This window comes from Fistularia commersonii, chromosome 19 (genome assembly GCF_037954325.1).
Source record: "Fistularia commersonii isolate RoL2024-O1a breed Wild chromosome 19, RoL_Fcom_v1.0, whole genome shotgun sequence".
Lineage (NCBI taxonomy): Eukaryota > Metazoa > Chordata > Actinopteri > Syngnathiformes > Fistulariidae > Fistularia > Fistularia commersonii.
Window position 1 is genome coordinate 3,539,199 of NC_141302.1, and position 14,037 is coordinate 3,553,235.

The 14,037-nt window shown below is 43.4% G+C and overlaps 1 protein-coding gene across 1 annotated transcript in view; it reads right to left on the reverse strand.

Annotated features, from left to right (window-relative positions):
• col4a5 (collagen, type IV, alpha 5 (Alport syndrome)) overlaps positions 1 to 14,037 on the reverse strand; it is a 40,307-nt gene that overhangs the window by 17,348 nt on the left and 8,922 nt on the right. Inside the window, exons 2-13 of the mRNA XM_086165361.1 lie at positions 3,894 to 3,950; positions 3,360 to 3,449; positions 2,873 to 2,917; positions 2,505 to 2,549; positions 2,316 to 2,378; positions 2,147 to 2,200; positions 2,019 to 2,045; positions 1,542 to 1,622; positions 1,240 to 1,302; positions 1,120 to 1,155; positions 988 to 1,029; positions 775 to 867 (exon numbers count right to left, since the gene is read on the reverse strand). Coding sequence (XP_086021487.1) covers positions 775 to 867; positions 988 to 1,029; positions 1,120 to 1,155; positions 1,240 to 1,302; positions 1,542 to 1,622; positions 2,019 to 2,045; positions 2,147 to 2,200; positions 2,316 to 2,378; positions 2,505 to 2,549; positions 2,873 to 2,917; positions 3,360 to 3,449; positions 3,894 to 3,950 — 696 coding nt within the window. The remainder of the gene's footprint in view (positions 1 to 774; positions 868 to 987; positions 1,030 to 1,119; positions 1,156 to 1,239; positions 1,303 to 1,541; positions 1,623 to 2,018; positions 2,046 to 2,146; positions 2,201 to 2,315; positions 2,379 to 2,504; positions 2,550 to 2,872; positions 2,918 to 3,359; positions 3,450 to 3,893; positions 3,951 to 14,037) is intronic.

Genomic DNA, 14,037 nt, shown 5'->3' on the forward strand with positions numbered 1-14,037 from the left:
AACAAAATCACACAAAAATGATCAATGGAAATCAAATGTAGGAACCCACAAAGGTCTGGATTTGGAGTCACGCTCAAAATTAAAATGGAAAAACACACAACAGGCTGATCCAACATTGATGTAAAGTCCTTAAAACAAGTCCAAATGAATCAGGGGACAGTTTGATTTCACAAACGTGTGATTAACTGCGAGTTATATTGTGTTGTTTAAGTGTTCCCTTTATTTTTTGAGCAGCATATATCATTGCTTTGACAAAAATATTTCTTTGTATGCCCATGTGTGTGTCCTTGAGTGTCAAGAAATGCCAATTGAAAAAAAACGTATTATTAATAATTTTGTATTTAGATTATTAGAATTCTTTCGCCCCATGGGAACTATAATTATTATCATACATTCTGTCTCCATCAGACTTCACGAAACCTGCTAAGATCTTTGCAATAATCCTAATAGAAGTAGCGAGTCTTGAATTCTTGCGTGTCAGGGTTTTATAAGGATTGACAAGTTCAAATCATTTTAGTGACCTTAGAGACCGAGGAGAATCTATTGACTATATCAGGTAAATGCTCACAAGGAAATAAAGATATTAAAAGTGCCAGATAATGCAACTAATAGCCTTAACCTGAAACAAATGTTTGATACTTTGTACTCTTGTGAACTTTTGCACATTGAACGTTCTAAAATTCATTTTTCTGGATAGCGCAGTGTATTCTGTGACCCACTTGCTGGTGTTTGTGATGAAAACACTCCAGGTTGTTTTTCTATAGGAAGCTTTACCTTGTCTCCCCTCTGAATCTCTGTCTCAGGCGGCTTCTTCTGTTCCCCAACCTGGCCCGGAGGCCCGGGAGGTCCAGGCAGGCCCGGTTCACCCTGCGCTCACAGCCAGACAAGCGCGCAAAGTCGGATTAAATATCACAAAAGAAAAGGCGTGCAAAGCAAACCGACAGTCTTTATTCATTAAAAATGTCAACACTCGATCTGCTCGCTGACCTTCTCTCCTTTGGGCCCTTGGAAGTTCAGCCCCATGTTTCCCTTTGGGAAAACAGTACAAGAAAATCATGTGAGATAAAAGTAAAAAAAAAAAGGTTTTAGTGATTAAATTCAGCTCGGTTTTGAATTCACCTTTGGTCCCGGGGGACCGGGAGGACCTGGGCGACCCTGCAACACAATATCAGGATTGTATCACGTTAATAGATTGAAAAGAGACGCTGGGTAAAAACGTAAGAGTGGATTAAATGTTACCTCTATGCCGCCGGGTCCGGGAGGACCGACTGGACCTTGATAGCCAGGAGCCCCAGGAGAACCCTGTAAAATTTACAAACATGCTAGCAGGTGCTCGACATTAAACACATGCAGAGTTTACTCTTTTCGAGGTACTTTTGCTGTCAACAGACTGCGTACTTGATAAAAAAAGGCACAAAGGCGGTGGGTGTGTATTGGATTCACGTCACGCGCGGTTGTATTGATGATAGCGGATCCACCAGGCATTTAAATATTTGTGTACTTATATCGCCGCTACTGCAGGTCTGAATCCAAACACTCACGGGAACACCAGGCAATCCAGGAAGCCCCACTGCTCCTTTCTCCCCATAACGATTGGTGGAGATCACGTCGCCAGGTTCTCCCTGTGGAGGAGAAAAGACTGTTAGCTAAAGCGTTAAAGCCGAGCTTTAAATCTTTACGTTGTAATTTCTAGTGAAAACAGCACCACCATGTGGTTAAAAGAGAGAATAACCACTTTTCTAACTGCTTTTTCTGCAAAACACAAGCTTACAATTTCACAACATTTGTAAGGTTGGTTCATTTTTATGAGAGTTTATTTTTTGATTTTAAGGTGTTTTTATTTAATTCATTGTGTATTTCTTTCTTTCATTTATTTTCCGAGCGAAAAAAATCTGCGATCAAATCGAACAAACCAAAAAAAAACAAAAAACAAAAATGAATGTAGATGACCTGTAAACTACGCTGAGCAGTTTGATTTTGTTTTTAAAAGGAAATGGAAATTGAGATTTCACACATACCTTTTGTCCTGGCAGACCTGGCGGACCCTGTAAATTTGAGAAACGAGGAGTAGCAGATTAAAAAAACACAAATTGCAAGTATCAAAATATCATGATAAGCAACTTCTTTTTCAGATACGTGAACTCACTTGCAGTCCTTGCGGTCCAGAGTATCCTGAAGTTCCAGGAAAACCTCTCTCGCCCTGCGAGGGCGTGAAACACATTTAACATGGCACCCGCAAAAAGCTCATGGCAAAATAAACTTGAATCATTCAAAAGCCATAATGATTAAACGTTGAATTACTCTTAACCACGCACCTTCGTCCCATTGCAACCCGACGTTCCTCTCGGGCCCGGGGGTCCGTCCTGCCCCGGCAGACCCTGAAGAAGGAAAGGAAAATGTTTGAATTGAATCACGAAATGCTTCGGTGCGTCGGAGCAGAGCGTCACAGCGGATGCTCGGGTTCTGCTTTCTTTTTTGTTTTGTTTTTACGAGCAGACACTCACTGGAAGTCCTGGTGTTCCTGGAAATCCGGGCAACCCAGGAGGTCCCTGGGGAGAATAAACAGCACCTTAATGCTGCAACTTTCTTCACAAACAGTGTAAGGAATTAGTAAATCTGAGATATGGCGACATCTAGTGGCCAGATGCGGTACTGCAATAGCAGTCGCTTTCAGATATCAAATGACCGATCAAGAGGACAATCCCATGATGATTAAAGATCTGAGGGGAATTAAGAGATGAAAATTGAAGAATAGCTTTTTATCTATAAGTGTAATGTTAGTTTAACGATTAAATTGAACACACAAATGTTCACAAATAAGAAGACACTTAAATGTACAGGTTTGTGGGACTTTTACACAAATTACACTTACTCTTATTCCTTTTGGGCCTGATGGTCCGACAGGTCCGTCACTGCCCTGAGAGGGAGAACACACACACACACACACACACACACACACACACACACACACACACACACACACACAACGCACATGTTGTGTCTATCGAATAAATTCAAGTGTTTTGTTCCACCGTAATGCAGTTTATTTAATATATGTATATCATTATATTCTATGTACATTTAATATGGTATTAAGATGATGGAATAGCGTGAATTCATGCTTATTACTTGGTAACAGTAAGCGCAATAGCCATTTTCCACCAGATTATAACAGCATATCCTTCCATTCCTTCTTTCATTAATATTAAATGGAGAATTTTCTCTTTTCCAAGGCCTGATGGCGCTATGCCTTGCAAAGTAAACTGCAAATTTTGTAAATTATTCAGTCAATATCTGTAATTGCCCCGAATGAACCTGTACGGTGGCGGTGGAGAACACCAACTGAATAATAAACGTACCTTCTCCCCTCTCACTCCAATCGGCCCCTCGGGTCCAGGGAACCCCGGGACTCCCGGCTGCCCAGTGAGACCTGGGAATCCCCGGTCGCCCTGCACACACACACACACACACACACACACACACACACACACACAAAAAGTACATATTTATTTGCTGCTTTCAGGACATTTTTTTCCATTTTTTTTTTATTTTTTACGACTCTGTGAATTCAAATGACTGAATTCATAATCACGGGAAGTTTAAGTAAACAAAAAAACTGTTGCAGTAAAGAGAGAAAAAATGATTCCACTAATTGAAAATCAAATGGAAAAAAATTTGAAAATGTAATTTGATTTAATCCCTCCCCCCCAACAAAAATCAAACATACTCACAAATACACTTGGGAATAATGTCCTTATTTATAAGATTTGCTAAGGCCAAAAAAGTTGCACTTACAGAAATATGATGCATATAAAGAAGTAATTCACGAGTCATTATTTTGAAATTATTTGCTACAATGCTTGTAATCCAGGTATGCCCTGAGAGGACCGTACCTTGGCACCTTTGACTCCACTGCAGTCGCATTTGGATCCCACACATCCATGGCAGGCCTGTCGGAACACAAACAGGAAGCGATGAAGAGCCTGCGATGACTCGTGTTTGACACAAGTTAGCCATGAGTCAGCGCGATGTAAACATTTCAGAGTGGCCGGTGTTTCTTTTTTTATAAAACATCCAAGTGTGGAATGCTTGGAGTATATTGATGCCTTCAGTTTTGGGGTAAAATTGCTCTATGTAAGTGAGAAATGCAGCTGAAATGACACCCCTTCACCACTAGGGGGCGCTGTAACGCTGTCGCACAACCACATGTGATTTTTTTTTTTTTTTTTTTTTTTTTTCCCACAGAAAACTAAAATAAAGAAGATTCTGCAGGTGCATCTGATGATGGGGTAACACACGCAAGATCAGCGTGAACCAACAACACACTTATCTGCAACACCTGTTTTTTTTGAGCCAAATCCCCCCCACTCCCCTCCCGTAACGCCTCAGTTTTTCTCAGGAAAGATAACCGTCCCGCCAAACACCCAGGGATGATTTTCGGAGAGGGTCCAAGACGGGGAGGGACGGAGCGGCGGCGGGAGTGCCAAGATGTTGATTAACTTTTCCCATGCCTGTTGACACAAGGGGATGCCAGACGAGCATCGGCTGCACGCATGCCGGGCAGCCAGGCTGTGAGAAAGACGGAGGGGCAGGGAGGACAGACAAGTCAGCATTCCTCTGTGTCTGCAAACCCGCCGTGTCCGTGAGTGCGCTGGCGATTATAACCGTGTTGTTGCCGTCTTAAAATAGCCATGTTTGCACGATCGAAAAGGCCGAAACCGAAGACTTGTAGACCGCCGTGTTACATCTTTTTCCCGGGGGAGTCCAAACATCGCTTGATGAATCTATGATTATCAAAATATGCCATCGATATAGACGAGTCCCTCAACATGTCACGGTGCACCTTTTGCACTGTATTGCAATTTTTTTAAATCAAATTTTCGATCGCAGATTTTTCGTCATTCCGCGTTTTTTTTTTTTTTTTTTTGTGTATTACAATTTTTTTTAATCAAATTTTCTATCGCAGATTTTTCGCCATTCCGCGGGGTTTTTTTTGTGTATTGCAATTTTTTTTAATCATATTTTCTATCGCAGATTTTTCACCATTCCGCGGGTTTTTGCGATATAAATGTATTTTTATATAGATGAGGAATTTCATTGTACAGTGAGACACGTTTCTACACTGTACATGTGACAATAAATGCTTTTAGGGTAAAATAAGCATTTTCTGAAGTGTTAATAAGAACATGGCAAATGTTAATAAGAGTGTGTGGGGGGTCATAAAGCTTTAAAATATACATAAATAATCCAATGAGAATATGGTCGCTGCCATGCCGATTTTCGTTTTATCGCTGCCGGTTCTGGAATGTAACCCCCCGCAATAAATGACCGACTACGTTATCTGTGTTTTTCATTTGGGGCTCTATCACTTAACTTACTCGCTACAAACTCAGTGCTTCAATGTGTTGCACCATGTAACTTGCATACTATGTTACACTTTAGCACGATTGCATTTAGCGACGGAGCGAATGCTGGTCTTCTGACATTACCGTGCAATTGCTGCTCGTATTGTTTAGCCAACGCTGTTGTATTTTTGTGAATTATTAGTTTTATACAGGACTGTCTCAGACAATTAGAATATTGTGATAAAGTTCTTTATCTTCTGTAATGCAATTAAAAAAACAAAAATTACTTTGTCATGATATTGTAATATTTTGTGATAGGATTTTTGAGTTTTCTTAAGATGTAAGCCATAATCAGCAATATTAAAGTAATAAAAGGCTTGCAATATTTCAGTGGATTTGTAATGAATCCAGAATGCATGGAATTTTTGTTTTTGTAATTGCATTACAGAAGATAAAGAATTTATCACAATATTCTAATTTTCTGAGACAGTCCTGTATTTATTCCAACCCCTCCTCGGGTAGAGGAAGATGCTAAGCAACTTCTGGACAAAGAACCGAGGAATAAGAGTACAGGACGCGTTTCTAAGAGTGTGGGAAATGTTAAAGAGAGTTTGAGGAGCGTGATAAAGTTTGAAAATGAAAATATTTGCGGAGTTTTGTTTGTTTCGTTTGTTGCTTCTGTAACGCAGCCCCTGCAATAAACAAAGGTTACCTGTGTTTTCTCTTTCATAGACCAGGCAAGCAGGGAACATGGGAAATATACTTATTACGAGACGCTAATTGATATATTTTACTTAGTTACTTGCTGTATTCAGATTTCTGCCTCACTCGTCCGTCTGTACTCATATCCTTTCTCTCTAACTTCCAGGAACCTAGTTGTGGAGTTGATGAAGACCAAGCTAGCCAAGCTAGCCAAGCTAGCGACCCTGGTGCTTTTAACGTGCAGGAGCACCGTTATGCTTAAGTTATTCAGGAAAGAAAAATTCCTAGGGGTAAAAGACTTCTTAATTCAAGTTTAGAAGCAGCGTAAAGCATTATATAATACAATAAAAGTCATATAAAAACAAGTGAAACAGTACAATTGGACTTTATTATGATTTTAACGATCTCTAGTAATAATGCTTAAAGGAAATCAATTCATGTACTTGGCTGCCTTGTTTTTCCCAAATTTAAAAGCAATTTCCAGCCACTTCTATGTAGCTTCCTTCTAGTTTTAACTAATCTCAACACTTCAGATGGAGATATGGAAAGTCACAGATATTCTCCATACATTGGGATTTTTTGGGTGATGCCTCGAGATGCAAAGTGACTCATCGACTCCCGGTGCGAGATCGGTGGCGGGAGGCCATCCACTCGCGTCTGCGCGAACACACACGGAGCGCGTACTGGTGAGGGTTGCGGGTTCGACTCCCCGCCGCGTCGGAGAAAGACGTCACCGCCGTTGCAATTCGGATTAAAAGGATCCGCAGGGGGAAACTTGCAAGTTAGCAGTAAACAGAAAACGTGTGCAAACCCTTATCTGGACCGGAGGGTAGATGGGTTATCCACACACACACACACACACTCACACATGAGAGTGTGTGTGTGTGTGTGTGTTTTTACAAGCCCTGGATCTCCAGATTAGCCTCTGGTCTGCTTCAGCTCAATGCAGTCTACTCTCCCACGCCCCGACCTGCAGCTCACTCTCCTTTCACTGCCATCTCTCTCTCTCTCTCCATCCAACTTTTTCCATATCGCCTCCGTGCTCATCGTTCTGCATATAACATCCCGCAGCTTCACATTTTCCTGCCATATACTGATGCATCACACCGGGGATTCCCACGCTGTGGTCAATATACCTGCTTACATTTCCAGGAAATAGCGATGAAACACTCGCGGATTATTTATGCGGGTGCGGGTTTCCGCGTGTTCGTCCGGTTCGGTTAGGGTGCACGTTGTTGGAAGTGGAGTTGGAGGTGGGCATCTCTCTCTCCGTCTCCGTGCTCCCCTCGCTCTACCCTCTGGTTTACCCCCACGCCACCGAAGGGGCATGTAATCCCCTTAGAAAGGTCAGTGAGCGCTAGATATTTGCTCTGGTCACTCTGTCTGTATGGCGCTCCCTCCCGCCAGCACTTTGCACCGACGAGCCTGACAGGTACGACGATGACGCTCGCGGAGCGAAGAGTCAAATTGCATCACCTGAAATATTACTAGCGCGCTATCGTTTGTATCATTTTGCTAAGCTAACATAAACAAACGCCGCACTCTGCCGCCCCCCGGTGGCTCGGAGTCGCTCCTCTCCGCTAACGTCTCATTATTTTTGCGGTCGGGGGAAGCAGCCGCCGAGTCTGGTAGCGTTCGGGATTTGGCGACGGCATCTGGCCCGATTTCAAAACCGGGTTTTTGAGCGTCTGAACGCGCCGGGCCGCTGTGGAAAAACAGACAGGGAGGGACGGAGAGGTGAGCCAAGTGAGGACAGGTGAGGTGAGGAGGGGGGCGGTGGGCAAATGAGCGGAAGGCATGCACCCAGGGATTAGACTGGCGAGACTGGAATTCCCCCGCTCATCAAAGACTGATGATTAGACATCTACACACACACACACACACACACACTCACATATACACCGCCCTACCCTGGATCACACACATACACGAGTCACACACTGTACAGCGCGCCCTTGCAAGATAGACAAATACTCTCATAACACACAGCTGCAAATACAAGCTACACATGCACGCGCACCCACCCACCCACACACACACACACACACACACACACACACACACACTCACAATGCATAAACCCCAGTCTGATGAAAACACAACTAATAACTCCTGCCTTCCCGCCCTGATCGTGGCTCAGGAGTCCACCTAACCCACTAACCGCAATCTGAAACCAGAGCTGACATGTTAGCTGCACCCAGTCTGAAAGTGACTGCCTTGTGCACACACACACACACACACACACACACACACACACACACACACACAGAGGCAGATATGCATGTTTGGGTTCAACACATTCAATTTGAATTGCATAAAAATGATGCAGGGACTAATATTTGTCTATTAAAACAATATATTGCGCATTGTGTGTGTTAGCTTTGCATGCACGGAAAATCTGAGGGGGTAAAACTCATGGGGGGAAGAGAAGCGCGCTGAACAAGGAGGCGGTTTCTGCATGACTTCCCCCGAGCTATTAGATAAAAGATAAGCGGCAGCTAATATCAAAAACTTACACCGGCGCACGTGAGCGCTCAACATTATTACAGGAGGTAGAATCAGAGCTCGGCCAAATCCGAACACAACAAAGTGGAGTGGATGAAATTTACTTTCGGGGGAAGTACCAGAGACCCGTGATCGGGAACATGTCAACAAACTCACACACTCGATTTTGCGTTCGATTTTGAGTTGAGAAGGTTACTAAATAAAAAAAAAAAGACTTTACACTCAATTAAAACTTTTATTTAGAGCCTCCTCCCTTTATCTAATGGTTGCTGAATGAAGGATGAGCTTCTGTTTGCATTGTGAGAAATGAGATTTTTGAGCCATTTCACTTCCTGTGTGTGTGTGTGTGTGTGTGTGTGTGTGTGTGCCGCCTTGACTAAATGATAAATACGTGTGTTTTGTTTGTGCGTGTTCTTCCTGCCCCGTCACACTCCGAGCTCCGGACTGCGGCATCAATCCGCCCATTCCCTTTTCATCGCCGCTGGACGTCGAACACTTCAAGGCGATGACGTCCCGAGAGAGAGACCACCAAACCAAATATTTTCATTTCCGCAAAAAATCTGACCGCATGTGTGTTTTGACTCGCCGGATCTCAGGAGGAGGAAGACCCCCGGCCGATGGACCCGAGTGTCCTCACACATTCACACACACGTGTGCGATGATGTTTGCGCTGCCTCCTCTCGACACGCATTTCCCTTTAGATTTGGACAAACGAACGTTGACCCCCGTGACCCCTCCCCCTCCCCCCCCGTCCCGCCGAGAGGTCGCTTTCATGCCGGCTGGCGAGAAACGTACTCAAGAAACAGGGGTTTTGAGCGGCGCTTCGGTCTTCTTTGTGGATTATCGCTGTTTGTTCAGCGGTTGAATACCATCCTGATTACACTTAGATTGGAAAGAAAGCAGCAGACAGATACATCAGATTACCTGTTTTACACCAGATCTGGTTTTGGGGGCTTTAGGATTTCAAAACAAGGCGGGTTGATGATGAACTTAAACCTTGGGTGGAGGGAACGTCGCTTCAATTTCCACTGAAGAAACCCCAGGAAGGCATAAACTGCAGCTCGACTCTCCGGGAACGATCGATAAACAAAGTAACGCATGATCTCTGATTAGGCTATGCAGGCTATGCAGGCTACAGTTAGGCTATGCAGTAAGGCTATGCAGTGTGTGTGTGTGTGTGTACGTTCGTGTATATCTTTGTAAAAAAAAAAAAAACGTACTAACCCAAGCTTACTGTTCTGTATATTTCCTGTGCATCGTGTATTTGCAAGTGTATTTGCAGTCCCTATGTCCTCTATTGTAAGTCGCTTTGGATAAAAGCGTCTGCCAAATGCAATGTAATGTAATCTAATGTAATGATTTGACATAAAGCGACAAATTCTCGCACACGTTCGTCATATAACCATTTACAGACTCAAAAAAGCATTTCCCATTTTGCGCCACTCGTCCGGCCTCTATCATCGGGAGTGACGCTACAAATCAATCGGTTGAAAACGTAATAAATTGGTGGAGAAAACCTGCCACACACACACACTGGCAATGTATTGGATTGAGTGAGAGCAGATTAGCCCACCCGTTGCTATTTCAGGCTAGCAGCGAACAAAAGGGTTTGTTTTCCTGCTGAATTGTGAGCCAATACAGTTATCAAACTGAGGGAATTGGAAATAAAGGCCTCTCTCACGTCGGCGAGAGGCCCGCTGGGTGGTCTCTGCAGCCCGGAGCAGAGCCGAGGAAATACAATATCAGCTGTATTTACTTGTACATAACTCCAGCAGTGCTTTCAAAAGGAGGACAAGTGTATTTTTAAAAATATGGCATCAATCTGTTTCTGCTGTCATTGCAGGCTTATGCATCGGACTTCATCATAGTAACATCGTAATAACACATGCTGACCTGTTAAAACGGCAGCCAGGCCGAATCCCCCGGCTCCTGATGAAGCATTAGCAATAAATAAACACGTCCTGTTGCACGTTTCTTTTTTTTTTTTGGTTGAATGGGTCTGAGGGAGAGCTACAGGGAGACTTCAGGATCAGAATACGATGACTTTTAGGTTACCCCGCTGCTTATATACTGAATGCTAAACGTGCGCTAACCTGACCAAATGGTTAGCGCTCGCTAAACGGGAGCAGCTGGAGGTTCGGTGTCTTGCCCCGAGGGAGGCATCGAGGATTGAACCGCCAACCCTACGACTGGATGGGCGCTACCAACTGATCCGTGGCTGCAACGCTACCGCTAAAGTAGATTAGCTGCCGTTCCTAGCTAATAAATACAGATACAGTCTGTCTCCAGCTAGCTGCCTTCCATTAATCCAAGCTAACCATAACTTTTCTACTCCTTCTTAGACTTGAGACCTTTGCTTTGTTAACGTAGTCGCCCCTTTAGCCACATTTAGCGCATATTTGTTCGCTAGGATTGTATAGTTGGTTGATTTAGCCATGTCATAGTGCTTGGCGAAATCTGTCACGCGAACACCTCGCTAGTTTAGCTATTATCTCCTTCTTGAGATCAACTGTATTTCTTAATTTCCTCTTACCAATGCTATCACTAGCGCTTTTTTGCGAGCCATAATGAGGGGTAGCGTCCTGAAAATTGGCGTTATAAAAGGAAAACACAACGATGAACAATGTAAACAACATGGAGTAGCACACACAACCGCCGCTACGCTACAATGCCTCAACGCCCGTGAGTTTGTCGATTCAAAATTTGATCAAAAATTCTGTTTGTAGGTTGATTTGTTCATGATTAGGGGCCAACGTTCTACTGGGCAAGCATAATATTAACTCATGCAGTATCTGTTCTTTGTCAGAAATGAAGGAAAACGGTAGCTTTGAGCAGAAAGAGTTGTAATGGCTGAAATTTCTGTCAGATACCCTATATCTGCACTTAGACGTGTTAATATTTGATTTAGCAATCTTTCCACGTCTTTTTTTTTTTTTAAACAATTTTGCACACACCCGCGGAAAAAATTGCGCCAGAGCAACTCCGGACGCGCAAATATTTAATGTCTGCGTTTTATAGCTCTTCGTGATCTATCAGCTACCCCTGTCGCTACTTGCTTCGAGAAAAAAAAAAATGTCCATGAGTGGAGACAGTTCGGGCTGGAATTCCATCCCTTGGGAGACGCGAGAACCCTGGCTGACCCAGCCCAGCCCGGCTCTGCCCGGCCCTGCCTAGCGCGAGCCTCGACTTGCACGTCTAGCTTCCTCCGAGCCGCTCCGCATACATCACTACTTGGCACTGCTACGGCGTAGCTACTGGCAACCAGAAATTAGAGAGTGGCGAGGCGAGGCCTGCCAGCCGAATACCTGGATACGCGTAGCCCGGGGAAAAAAGGAGGGAGCGCGGAAAGGGGATAATGGCTGATGGAAGGGTGAAAAAAAAGCCAAATAGAAAGAAGGAAAGTTGCCGACAATGAGGCCCATTTAGCAAAAAAAAAAAGGTTGCCTGGATGGCACTCCCTATTTCCATAGTCTTGCTAAGTATGGCTGTCGTCATCGTCATAATCCCTGTTATTGAACTAATACGAGGAATTCGGAGGTCGTTGGAGAAAAAGCGCCATCGTTTCTGTTCGGCGATGCCGACAGGTGCACGATGTGGCGACGGCTCCATCTGAATCCGACACATCTCCATCTGCGTCCAAAGATGCTTTTAGAAACTAAGTGGATTTATTGCTGTTAACACGTCTGGAGAAAAAGTGAAGAACCTCGGCGTAAACACCGTTCCGCTCTCGGCTTCCATAAACCTTTCAGGGTGTGTCATTTACCCGGTAGCTCCGGCCGAAGACAAAACAAGACAAAACAAACTACGTCCCCGTGCCGCAATTTGCGAGATTGAGGTCAGTTTGTGATCCAAAGGGGGATTAACAGCCTCCATCGAGCATCACTTGGTTTATCTTCCAACTGCAGCGGAAATTTCTTCGAAAGTTAAGAGGAAATTCCATCGGGAGGGAGATAACGTTTGCGCCGGCGTGATTAACCAAAACATCTGCGCCGTATCTGTCGAAGGAGGGTTCCTCTTTTCTCCTATGGAAGAGCGTAACATCATGGGACCTGACCGGGGGGGTAAAACCGTGGAAAGGGTTCCAAAGATGCTGCAGATTTGAATTCGATATCCACGATAAAGGCTCGCAGACACGTTACGCTTGGCCCGAGCCTCCGCCGGACGACCTGCAGTTCCACGCATCCCCTGCAGGAGGGCTGAAGTACAGCGTCAGTGCCGAGACTGCAGCCACCAAATACTGACTAGGATACTTTAACCTTATTTACTTCTACACCTCATATATTATATTATATTATATTATATTATATTATATTAGTTGACATTATTTTGTAAAAAATAATTTTCATTTTAATATAAATTAATAATTTTAATACTATTGTTAATATTATCCCCATGACCATGAACGGCAGACGGTGGATAGATGAAAGATAATTTTATTTTGTAAAAAAAAATAAAATAAATATATATATATATATATATATATATATATATATGAATTAATAATTTTCATTTTTAAAATGATATAGATTTTTTTTTTTTTTTTTTTCAAATTCTTGGCAAAATGCTGATACCTTTTTTTTTTTTATTCATTAATATCAAATAAACCTATTACCACAGTGGTATAAGAACACACACATTAACTTTAATTTGGCCAAAAAAAAAAAAAAAAGGGGGTTTAATTCTAACAGCAACATTTCTTCCCTGCAGGAAATGCATTGTTGTTATAATTCCACTGTAAGATATATAATATTTATATTTCTCGTCTTCACCACCACTCACTTCCTAACCTGATCCTGCAATCATATGTATTACATTTTACATATTTACTTATATGTCTGTCTACGAGTTAGCAAGTACTGGCTTTTTTTATGCGTCTTTGACATTTTACCCTCTAAAGCATCCCAAATTTCATCGACTTCCCCTCCGCCCTCTCGGGGCCTCCGACTCCACCGCCACCCCCCCATTCCTTGCACCCTCCTCTGTGACAGATGTTTAATATTTCCCTTTGTTCCGTGCAGTGGGGGGCTCTGTTTTTCCAGGGGGTGTAAGAGGGGAGAGAGAAGGAATGTCATGCTTTTGGTGTTGACAAGCAAAACACACTCATTCATACCCAGCGTCTCACACACACACACACACAGACACACACCTCAGGCATGTCTTGACTTTGTATTTTTCCAATTTCACGTTGACCCTCGCGATATTGACAATAAAGATAGAAAAACAAAAGCGCACGAGAAAAGCACTGATGGTCTTCTCGCTCTCACGCGCCCAGATATTTTCGATATTTTCGGCAATCGGGATCGATCGGCTGTTTGGCGACAGCCGATGGTATCACTTTTGGTGGAAACGATTGGAATAAGTTCAAATTGAAAATGAATAAATCCTCTTCCAAATGACATTGGGACGACACGTTAGCGTTAGCGTTAGCATTTGACAATCCTCTAGGAAGAGACCGGAGGAGAACGTAGAAGAGAAGAGCAACACC